Source organism: Nanorana parkeri, unplaced genomic scaffold (genome assembly GCF_000935625.1).
Source record: "Nanorana parkeri isolate BGI_ZX_2015 unplaced genomic scaffold, ASM93562v1 scaffold214, whole genome shotgun sequence".
Taxonomy (NCBI): domain Eukaryota; kingdom Metazoa; phylum Chordata; class Amphibia; order Anura; family Dicroglossidae; genus Nanorana; species Nanorana parkeri.
The window spans coordinates 22,344-34,627 of NW_017306482.1; the positions used below are offsets into that span (position 1 = coordinate 22,344).

The 12,284-nt window shown below is 45.1% G+C and overlaps 1 protein-coding gene across 1 annotated transcript in view; it reads left to right on the top strand.

The window, feature by feature from the left end:
* PCF11 (PCF11 cleavage and polyadenylation factor subunit) overlaps positions 1 to 12,284 on the top strand; it is a 31,362-nt gene that overhangs the window by 17,995 nt on the left and 1,083 nt on the right. The window contains exons 9-17 of the mRNA XM_018555785.1: positions 17 to 55; positions 146 to 763; positions 2,671 to 2,765; positions 4,048 to 4,164; positions 5,729 to 5,834; positions 7,304 to 7,487; positions 8,115 to 8,270; positions 8,498 to 8,590; positions 10,888 to 10,923. Coding sequence (XP_018411287.1) covers positions 17 to 55; positions 146 to 763; positions 2,671 to 2,765; positions 4,048 to 4,164; positions 5,729 to 5,834; positions 7,304 to 7,487; positions 8,115 to 8,270; positions 8,498 to 8,590; positions 10,888 to 10,923 — 1,444 coding nt within the window. The remainder of the gene's footprint in view (positions 1 to 16; positions 56 to 145; positions 764 to 2,670; positions 2,766 to 4,047; positions 4,165 to 5,728; positions 5,835 to 7,303; positions 7,488 to 8,114; positions 8,271 to 8,497; positions 8,591 to 10,887; positions 10,924 to 12,284) is intronic.

A 12,284-nucleotide genomic window follows, 5' to 3' on the forward strand; every position in this document is an offset into this window, starting at 1 on the left:
CCATGAGGTTTGAAAGGCCACATGGTCCACGATTCGACGGCCCTCCTGGTCCTAGGTTTGATGGGCCACCTGGTCCTAGGTTCGATGGTCCTAGGTTTGATGGGCCGCCTGGTGCACGTTTTGACGGTCTGCCTCATGGTGGAAGATTTGATGTAAATCAAGGTCCCAGGTTTGATCATGGCCCTGGTCCACAAGGTTTAATAAGATTCGATGGACCTATGGGACAAGCTGGGCCCAGATTTGACAGTCTTCCTGTTAACAGATACGAAAACCACCCTCCCCTTTTGGCAAGGTACGATGGTGTTCCTGGGCAACCATGTACAAGGTTTGATGGACCTCCTGGGCACCAAACGCCACCTAGGTTTGATGGACCAGTGCATATGCAGCCACGTTTTGATGCACCCCTGCCCCGATTTGATGGGCCAAATCAGCAGCCCAGATTTGATTTGCCTCAAGGTCCACGATTTGAAAATATGAATCCGCCTATTGGGCAGAATAATCCACCCTTTGTCCAGAATGCTCCTTTTGCTGAGCCTCAAAATGTGTTTCATGGACAGTCGCAAGGCATTCAGTTCCAAAGGCAAGAGCAGAGATTTGACCATCCTCAAGGACCAGGATATACTGGGCCACCAGCCCCTGGAATGCAGCTCTTTCCTAACCAACTCCCTAGACCATCGGGACCTTATTTTGATGACAAAAATCCACAGGTTCCTCCTTTTGGGAACTTTAACCTGCCTGTTGCAAATATGCAGCCGAACCCTCCTCCGGTAAGTAAACCGTCAACTTGTTTCAGGTTTAAGAAAATCTATTAAAGGATGACTTGTATTATATAATACTTCCTCTCCCACCACTGCTGTTTTGCGAGAGAAACCACCAGCTGAAGAATCTTCAGAAACTTCTGGTTCCTTCCTTCCATGGGCCCCAAGTCATTACAGAACATAGTGGTGGATGGTAGATCAAACCATTGAATGTAGAGGGGCAAGCAAGACACTTGCATGTGCCAGAAACGGAATTATTTTTTTTTTTTAAGTGTAAGTTTCTCATCCATACGGCAGAGATTTGCAGGCGGTCGGTATTAATGATCGTCTTGGCGGGGGAATTTAAAGTGCATGTGTGGAGGGATTGGAACCCCCTTCTACGTTGTCATTGCTAGAGAAGAGTTCAATCCTTTCCACACCATACCCATACACCCAATGCTCAGCTTATAGAGGCACCATGTTGTAGCCCAATGACTAGAAATGGCCAGCTCATTGAATGCAAACATTGGAGGTCAAAATGCAATAATCCTCTTTTTTATGTAATCACTTTTGCATTTTTAGCTACACAAATGGTGTGCTGGTGATTTCTTGTCATTTAGGTGATCGCTGACTGTGTCCTTTCTGGGAAGATTCTTTCTCCATTTATCTTGGTGACCACTGTCGCCAAGACAGGAGGTTATGGTATATCCAACATTTTAAAGCAGTCACCAGAAGAACAGGTGAGGGTAAATCTTCCAGTGGGGACACCGGATCTGGTGACAACTGTTTAAAGAGAGCCTGACGCCAGACCATTCATTTTGAACAATAATCCTCTACTGAGAAGTGCATTTAGCGTTTTTATGAATGATGCTTTAACTGTAAAGGCCTCCCTTGTATACCCATCCAAAAGCCCCAAGACTGCTGCTCTGTGACTCCATCTTGGATGTCGTATCAACAGTCCCAGCAGACTATGTAGTGACGCTCAATAGCGGGGAGTAGGCAACTTTGCTATAGTTAAAATACAAACCCCATCATGTTTTTTCTATAGGAGTCGTACCCGCGGCTATCAGTCTTCCAATACCTCATAAGACTTCCGGTTCCAAAACAGCTGGATTGTTGACGTTGCCTACCCCCTGCTCTATAGGATTCTCTTTTGCTTTTCCCCTGGCAGCTGATTAAAATGTTATGTAGGAAGGTGAAGGGCAAAGGAGCTGGGCCAGTACAGATTGTAAATAGACTCTCCCAGAAGAGATGGCTAAAGCTGCCCTATTGATTATCTGCAGATTTTCTATGGTCAGATGGAAAAAGTGCAACAGATTCCTCCATCTACACTAAACTGTGCGGATGGAGGAATCTCCCGCTGGGCCAAGCTTCAGTATGTTGCTAGTCGGCCCTGCTGGCTCTCAAAATGCCTGAACAATCTGATTGGATGCAGGCATTGTTCAGGAGCTTTGAGAGCCAGTGGGGTGTAATAGGTATATGGCCAGTTTTAGGTATGACAGGAGGGAAGGGGGCTAAGCTACGGATTAGACTCCTTCCTAGGTAGTCAGATTTTCTATAAAGTTCAGAGGCACATTGCAGATGAAGAAAGATAATATCCGCAAAGGAAGAACGCTGCGAGTAGCATTTGAGACTTTCTTTTTTGTGCTTTTGTCTGCATCTATCAGGTTGGTGACCAGGTCTCTGCTTTTTGTTGTGTGTCCCTGACAGGCAGTAAAGGGAAATATCAACGGGAGGCAGGTTGGTACAAAAGTCAAGATTTTGCCTTTACACCCAAATCTAGAGACTAAATATGGCTCTACATAGACTTTAAGTTGCCTTTGTTCCTAGGTTCAATGTGTGTGGCCTAGTGTGACAGCCTGTAAAATGTTCATGTTTTCTTATTATACATTTTTAGAAGTTCTGGGTTGTAATCTATCATTTTCTTTTTTAAGTTTCCCTCTATGGCTGCTATGACTCAACCTGGACCTTTCAATCAGGAGCAAATGATTGGCTCAGCACAAGCACCCAATACTGGCCCCTTTATATGTTGCAAAATCTATGTATATTCCATTAAGGGCTCATTCGCACCAGCCTGCGTGCTATAGCTATTTTCAACCAGGGTGCTATAGCACCTAGGTGGGCCATCTGGTTCCCTCAGGGGTGCGATTAAAATCTAGTCATGCCTTTCATGTGAAGTCTCCTGATGTGAAAGAGGGGCTGTAATGTTAAGGGGACTCTGATGTGAAGGGGGATCCCACTTTTGTGTTGTTGCTTGGGGGGGGGGGAAGATCAACTAAAAATCCATACCAGACCCCTATCTTGTATAAGAGTTTTGGAAGGACCCCCATGTAATTTTTTAAATATGGCTTTTACATTTTAGACGGGTGTCATACGCATAGTGTGGGGATGGTGCAATGCGTTAAAATACATTGCACTATTCAAAAAAAACTTTATTGAAGTGTCACAAAATGGCACTGTATTAAGTTGTTGCAGTGTGGTGACATGAGGTGCTGCATCTTGAAGTGCAAATAAATGCACATATGCTGCAGTTTCATGCAGCACATCCCACCTAAGCAGGGCGTTATGATGTGAACAGGGCACGCACATGGAGCAGTTGTGATTACAGAGACATAGACCGAAGCGGGGGGGGGAGGCGGGCTTTAGAGAGACACACCGACTGACGCTGAGAGGGGGGTGGAATGTACAACTCTACATTGTTGCTATGGTTCCTGTAAGACAGTCTGGGGGACCCAAATAATACTGGAAAGTGTTAACTTTCTTGGGACTGCTGGACAAATCCTTAGGGGCTCATTCACACCAATTGCGGTAAGTTCCAGAGCGGCAGCAGCAATCGGTCACTAAACTTCCCACTTTGTTCTGGGCGGGAGGGGGCGTAGCAGTGCATTGAAGTCAATAGCACCGCAGCCACACACGCACCGACCCCCCCTCAGGCTGTAGTGCGATCGGACACGTGGCAAAACATTGCTTGCGAACGCAAAAAATAGAGCATGCAATTTGGCCGCATGGAAACGCAAGGCACATCAATGCCTGGGGTCATGTAAACATTTCCTTGGGCGAAAAGGAGTCACGAGTGGATAAAGTTTAAGAAGGCCTGACATGGAGAACTATTTTCAAAGTTTGTGTTGAGCCTGTCGCTGGATCGATGTAGTTCAGCGCAGCAATGATGGTGTGAAGGAGCCCTAATTGGTTTGCTATAGGTTCTGTTCTACTGTATGGCCATTATGGCCTGGCTGATATGACATGTTATATAAAGTGTGCCTCCGTTTCAGCGGCGTGTAGTAATGTTGGGATTTTTTTTTTCTTTCAGCTGCCACATTCGCAAACCCAGAAAATCATTTGGGTCAGTTGGATGTTAATGAATTATTTTCAAAGCTGCTTTCTACCGGAATCCTAAAAGCTTCGCAGTCTGAGCCGTCCTCTTCCCGTAAGTATACAAAATATGGGTTTCATGCCTCTGGCCCAGTTGCTTTTCGTTCCTTTATTACCATAGAAGGCAGAATCTAAGGAAGTAAACGACATAACTAGAGGGGCTAAACTAGAAATAATTGTGGCCTGCTGAACTTCTATATAGTGATTTCTGTTGCTGTGCGCCAGGTTAGCAGTCATGTAGTAAAGTATATCAGCACACCAAAGTAACATCTTTAACGAGTGCTCATTTTATTGATGTACACGCATCTCGTCATAAAGCAACAGTAATAGTGCTTACAGTTATGTCCCCCATAGTACTTTATTACACTCAGATTTTTACAATTGTGAACTATAGACAATTGGGCCAATGTGCCGCCTGTAGCATAATGTTCCTTGTACATTTTTTATATGTAATTTACGGATTAAGATTTATAAACCTATCTTAATATATTTAAAGCGTAAGTGAACTCGGCTCAGGGTGAGATTTTGAGATTAGTTGCAGATAATGCATATACCTGCCTCTTAAAGCTGTGAGACACTGCGTACGAAGCAGCGTGGAGTGGGGGTGCGTGGACCTTCGCGTGCACTGTCATGTCTTTTTCACTTTGACACATCACCGTGCGAGAGCTCACGTAGCTGAGCGTGGCAAGATAAAAAATTGAATCTTCAGCTAATCAACTTGCGTGCAAAAACCAGCGTGTCATGATGCAAAGTCCATTCGGTTGTTACACGCTGGCCGATTGGCTGAAGATGCTGTCATTCATCCGGCCGAGCTCAGCTCACACTGCATGCGAACCTCCGTACCTAACATCTTTGCATAGCTTCGCAGTGTCATGGGCTTACCTGGGCTGTCTCAAAGCATTGATGGGTCCATGACTCTGTAGCAGTCCAATCCACTCGGCATCCTACCTTTTAATCTCCCTGTTCAAAGGTACACGACTTGTGGTGACATCGTATTATAGCACATTAGGATAAATAGCCCACAAACCAAAAATGATCGCGCAGATAATTTGAGATTAATTTACAGTGCATAGAGATGCAAAAAGAAGCATTTCCTCGAATGTTTCAGGACTACACCGGACCCCTTTCTCAAGGTTGCTGGATATGCTTTTTGCACTTTACTGCATTGCATCTCTATGTACTTTATATTAAACCCTGAATACATTTTTATCTTGAGGCTCACTTTTGGTGTGCAGGCTATTTATCCTAATGGGTCCAGGATCGCCACCATTTTTGCTGCTTCTTCTGGATCCCATGACACTCCACTTTAACTTTTGGGTGGCATGTGCACAGGAGTTGCATTGTCGCTCTGTATTCTCCAAGAATCGAGCCGGTCTATACACTGCACAATGAATGGCACACAGGAAACAGTCGCCAGGAGCTGGAGAATTTTTTTTGCCCAAAAGAAGTTTGCGTGTCTCTGCTGCTGGAAAAACTCTTCCTCCTTGGTGTCTTTTTTTTTTTTTTTTTCTGTTTTTAAGTAATTTTTTAGTTCCTCTTTAAGATTAGAGAGTTTAGAGACTTATTTAGGATTTACTTTGTATTGGGTTCAATGCCTAATGCTTGATTTTCTTTCTTAGAAACTGAGGCACCCAGTCAGCCTGTCGTGGAAGAGGAGGAGGAGGAACCGGCCGACGAACATGAGATTCCTGATCTCACCAGCTTTGTCCTAGAAGATATGAAAATGTAAGTGTAACTAAAGTTCATGTATTGCTTGTGATATTCAAAGCACTGAATTTATTATAAGGAAACCTGACATGCTAGAATTATATAAACGTTGCTATTGCAAACTGTTCTATAGGTGTAAGCTCTGCTGCTCTCACCCTTCATTACTTGGTGAGTCTGTAGACTTTCCATAGTTACATAGTCAGATTAAAAAACACAAGTCTTGGGTATGTAAGTGGGACGTTTTAACTTTGCTGGTTGCCTAATTGTTAGAGAAGCAACGATGGGAATGATGTGCCGTGTACTTTAGGCTCATTCACACAACCACGCATATACGCGCGTACGTGTGTATTGGCCCAAATGCACATAAATGGCTCCATACACATAGCCGCGTATGGACCGTATATTTGCGTAGCATAAAAATGCGCAAAAACAGAATGGAACAGAGATGTGTCCGGGCAGCGTATTTCTGCGTATTTTACGCACATACGAGCGTATGTGCGTACAGTTCATTAAAATTTCTATCTGGAATGAGGCATTCTGGGAATACAAATAGTGCACGCATACACGCAATATACAATTTTGCTCTTGTGTTGTGTGTGTGAATGACCATGTGACCATGTTATAAAAAAAATTAAGTTTTCTCCCCTTTGAAGAAGAGTTAACTTGCTTGTCAGTGTATCTTTAGGCAAAACTTTTTGTTTGGTTAGGGAAAGAGCTAGTTAGGCTTTCAGTGTTTGCATGCGTTTATGTGGTTTTATGCGTTTCCATGCATTCCAGGGCAGACAAATGAGACCAGCAGTATTTTTCTGATCTGGAACGGACTGCACTGGTGTGAACAGTCCAGAAACAACATGGGGATACATTAGGATGCATTTTGGGACTAGAAACAATATGGTCTGGAGATTTGGTTTGAATGGACGCTTAGACTACATTCACGCAATGTGGTGCATTTTGGGCCCTGTTTTACATGCCGGTGGACGATGCACTTTCCTGGCACCCCAACCACATAGGCAGCAAGCAAAATGTTCTCCACACCAGGACACACATGTGATAGCTGACTAATGTACATCCTGCTAAGAATTCATATCTGGATTGTCTGCTACAGCCAGAATACTGGGGGAAGCCTTGTCGCCTTTTATTGCTGTGTGTCTCAGTTTGGAGAATGGGAAAGGGTCAGGACAGCTATTTTTATTCCTGTCTTGTCACAGTGCCACCCAAACTCCCCATGTCTTGTGGGGGGGGGGGGAAATGTTTACAGGAAGAGGGGAGATTTTCTGACTGGGTCACATATTAAACTTCATAGAAGTTGTCCCTTTTTTACCACTGTATGGAAAGTAAGACTTGATTTTGGGTTTTCAATGTCGGATATATATTTTTAGTCAGAAGACAGCAAATCTGTGCAGACAAGCGGAGGTGACTGATGTACAATTGTCTGCCAATGTATTTGTTTTGATCTGTATGTAATTGTATTGTAATTCTCTTTGCAGACGCTTTGAGTGCGTTATAACCCGCCTGTACACTGGCATCCAGTGCTATTCATGTGGGATGAGGTTTACAAAGTCACAGACCGATGTATACGCTGACCACTTAGATTGGCATTACCGGCAAAACAGGACCGAGAAAGATGTGAGCAGGAAAATAACACACAGGAGATGGTACTACGGCTTAACGGTAAGTTGTGTTCTTAGAATAACAGACTGACCTTGTTAGCTTTGAAGTGAAACTATTAAACCAGGGGTAGCCAAACTCCGGCCCTCCAGCTGTGGTGGAACTACTAATCCCATGAGGCATTGCAAGATTCTCAGACATGACTCCCAGAGAGATGCATCATGGGGTTTGTGGTTTCACCACAGCTGGAGGGCTGGAGTTTGGCTACCCCTGCATTAAACGGTTGGGGTTTAGCTATGGTTCAGAAAGCGGCTGATTTTAAAGTGGAACTAAACCGTCCTATCTGCTTAGATTGGTGCCATCTTAGCCTCTGGATGTGATCAGCTATGACACCAGCCTGCTGAGAGCCGATGTAAGCACACTGACAACTGTGACGGTTCTCACCAGAGGCATGCCTTGCATGTAGCATACGCTGTGCATGCGTTAGTAAGCAGAATGTAAATGAAAACATTGGTACGCTGAACGATTTAATGACCTTTATTGCAGAATTTCTAGTTTGAGGTTTCTTATGGGAAACGTTTACATTCGTAAAGTTGGTTCTGGTTGATGGGCCCGTTCTTATTGGCCCAATGTTAATGTGGCTTTGAGCTTGATAAACGTCTGACTTTTCCATCTGTGTTTTATTTCTAGGACTGGATTGAGTTTGAGGAAATTGCTGATCTGGAGGAAAGGGCTAAAAGCCAGTTTTTTGAGAAAGTCCACGAGGAGGTCATATTAAAAACTCAGGAGGCGGCTAAGGAGAAAGAATTTCAGAGCGTGCAGGCTGGTCCCGCGGGAGCTGACGAGGTAACGTTTTCTGCTCTCTAGTAATGAAATTGTACGGTTGTTTTCAATGTGGAACTTGTACTTGTTTTTGTTCTTTAGTGTTTACCCCTCACATGCGTTTTCTTTAGCAGCGGACTCTCAGCAGTCCTCCGGCTCTGGGGATAACAGATGCTGTTGTGGCACTGGCAGGTATTGGCGTGTGTATGTTCTGTTAGCTTTATCTGACTGGTTTGTTCTTTGTCCTTCAGATTTGTGAAATCTGCCAGGAGCAGTTTGAACAGTATTGGGATGAGGAAGAGGAGGAGTGGCATCTGAGGAACGCTATGCGTGTAAATGACAAGGTATGACATAAAACAAAGTCACGTCTCCAATGACGGGCAGGTTTTTTTTATGACGGAAGAGACTGTAAGTCGTAGGTGCTGTTGGTGTATTTTTTTTCCTGTAAGATGCAAAGTGAAATAGCCAACAGGAATCTAGCTATGCATTCCTATGGTGTTGTGTTTTTTGTTTTTTTATTCTTACGGCGTACGCTAGTGGTTCTCAACCTGTGGGGTCGCTGTGCTCGGTGAGAGTCCTCCTCAGCCCTCTCCTAGCGCAGCAGTGTCAGTTCTCCCGCCACGCCGCCAGATGTCGCTGCAGCAGCCGCGTCATCCCAGCCCTAGAAAGGTTGAGAACCACTGCTGTAAGTGTACACAGCTTCATGTACAGTCTCGCCACGATTCTGTGCTGGAATGAAGTCATTTCTGTGCATGAGGGAGTTGCATCATCCTGGCCAAGGACTCCGAACCCAGAATACTGGGTGTAGATAGAAGCACCGGCCGTGACATCACAACGATGGAAGGGATCACTTTGCTGGGTAAAGCTGCCCATACACTGCTCTATTTTTTTTTTTTTTTTAGTTCAGCCCTTCAGCACATTCCTCCATCAACACTACGCGCACATTGATCCAGGAATCCCTGCTCGCTCTTTTGTATCTGTCAGCATACCAGAACAGAGCCGGGGCATTGAGGCATGCCAGCCGAAAGGGTGGCGCCTGCAGCACCCACTGTGAACTACTGGAACCGTCCTTAGGATGGCCACCTTAAGGGCCTGTTCACATGAGTTTCAGGTCTGGATCTGCAGACGCGGTGCCACTGATGCAGTGCGTTTTGGCCGCGTTTTTGATGTGCTTTTTATTTTGCTGGAGTGGGGCTGTTAGCTGCAGTGCGTTTTTAACACGTTTGCGTTTCCTGACCGTACAAAATGTGACATGCAGTATTTTTCTGTCGTAACCTGAACGGACTGCGCACGTGAGAACTGTAGCCCATAAAACACATTGGGATGCATTTTTAGTGCAGGAGTGTACGGATCAGGTCAGCACACAAAACGGACGTCGTGTGAACAGGCCCTCGCATGGTGCTATGCATGCAGTGTGTTTTTGATGCGTTCCAGGTTTTTTTAATGCGTTTTTGATGCATTTGTGCGTTTCCGGACTGGAGAAAATGTGACGCAGTATTTTTTCTGTCCGGAGCGGCCTGCGCTGGGGAGAACTGTAGCCCATAAAACACATAGGGAGACATTGGGATGCATTTTGGGTGCAGGAGCGTATGGTTCTGGTCCGGACAGAATCCGGACATCATGTCATGTCTGCTATAATGTGAAAATATGCTGTCCTAGCACATACTGACAGAGTGCTTTTGGGGACCCAAAATTTGGCACTTTCTCTGGCAGCTTACTTCTACTTTAACCCCTTCATGACTGAGGCCCTTTTTTCATTTTTTGCACCCATGTTATATTCCACATTTTAGGCCTGAAAAGGACGTAAAACCCCCCAACATTATATATTTTCTGAATGCCAAGACCCTATAGAATAAAATGGTGGTAGTTGAAAATTTTTATGTTGCGCAATATTAGCGCAACTCCTTATTAAACCCCAAAATTTAGTGACAAATTTAATTAAATGCCCCAAAACACAACAAATTACCCATTTTTTTAATGAAATATAAAAGATGAGGTTACAACGAGTAAAACGATACCCAACATGCCCAGTTTACAGATTGCGTGCGACCGTGAAACGGCGAAAAACTGCAGTACCCCAAAAAGTCAATAAAAGACACTTTAAAAGCCCCCACAGGTCATCAATTTAGAGATACCCCAAAATACTGGCCCGTTACGTTGCGACGCGCGGTGGCGGGGGATTTTTAAACTTTTTTTTTAAAACGTACACTGTACGTCGTCAGTCACGAAGGGGTTAAAGGCCAAGGGTAAAAGCCTTTCCTTATCAAATGCATGTATTTGAGCAGAGCTGCATTGGAATGGAAACGGCCATCAACATGAGACCCAAGTCCCCTTAAATCCGAAATCTGGTGTTCTGGAGCCCAAATTGCTGAGCCATGAGCATTCTGGACTCCACTCGTTTCAGTTGTCTTGCTGTCTCTGATATATATGGAGGGGGGGGGGATTTCTTCAGGTTTCTGTGTAATAGAATGAATTGTGCTCATATATAGAAATCCTCTTCAATCTGTGAGCATGTTTTGTTAGTTTCTTGGCAGTTCTGACAATTTCAAAGGCAAGCCCAATGCTTATGCCCAGTGTGAAGTACATTGATAGAGTAACGGGTCTTTGCTTGGATGGTTTTTGACTTGTTTCTGTTTTGCAGATTTATCACCCCTCCTGCTATGAAGATTATAAAAATGTAAGTAGTGGTGTTCTGATCTTGTATACCGATGTGTGCGGTTCTATTGAAAGCACAACTCCTGCTTTGTAGTGTGCTTTGTAGTGTGCAGTGTTGTGATAACGGACTAGACTGGGCTTTGTGCGTTCATTGTCTGAAGTCCATGTGACATGTACACTGATGTAGACTGCATTCTAATGTGTGAACCTCAAGACATGGAGCCATTGTTTTAAGTAGGGATGCATCGATACCGAGTATTTGGGCGAGTACTCTTACTTGCCCAAATGCTCTGATACCGCCCCCAATACTGGAACTTCCAGTCAGTGGGAGATTTCCTTTGGCAGTGTGCAAGGGAGCATGGAGCTGGCTTCCCGGCCAATTGGTAATGACTCGCTACCCAACTTCCTGATTGGCGGGGAAGCCAGCTCCATGCTGTTTGGCCGGCTCCTGGTTTCCTGGCCGAAACAGCACTGGGCCGGCTTCTTGGGCAATCCAGACGCTGGGCAGCGGGTAATGACACACCGCCTGGCTTCCTGAGTGGCCAGCAAGCTGGCTCCATGCTAGTGGAAGTACCGGTATCTGCATCCCTAGTTTTATTTAAGTATTATTTTTCCATGGAAAGTCTCTCCTGCCAAAAAAAAAAAATTCCTCTGTCCCCTAGATTCAGTCTCCTAGCAATTTCTCCCAATTCATCTTCTCGGAGAGCACAGGAGGGAGGGGGATCTGCCCACCTACAAACAGGAAACCCATCATCCACAATAAAAATAAAAGGGGCTGTCCCTCCCAACTACCTCCAGTTATTATTTCCTCCGGCATAACGGGAACATCGAGACCGTTTTATTTTTCCATAGGCCTCCGTGCTAGTTGCTGGGTCCTCCTAGTGCAGGGGTAGCCAAACTCCAGCCCTCCAGCTGTGGTGGAACTACAAATCCCATGAGGCATTGCAAGATTCTCCGCCACAGACATGACTCCCGGAGGGAGATGCATCGTGGGATTTTTAGTTTCACCACAGCTGGTGTTTGACTACCCCTGCCCTAGTGTATGGTTCCCCCAGGAACAGCATGTGGTTGCATGCCTGGGATTGTGCTGGCTAGGATTAACTTCCTTTGATTGATTATTCTAGTTGTGGGACCCTATTCTCCCCCCCTTCCTCATTTTTTTTCCCCACGGTACCCTCACTTGGGAAGAAGGAACTATCCCCGTGGGCACAAAGGTTTTAGTTGAGCCCTCCCTTGCTCGCATTTGGTCAGGCCCCGAGTTCTCCTTTGTGTTGCCTAGAGTTAGAATTAATTCTCCACCTTTCTTGTGGTTTCCATACACAGCCCTGGCACATGCTGCGTGTGTGTGTGTGTGTGTGTGTGTGTGTGTGTGTGTGTGTGTGT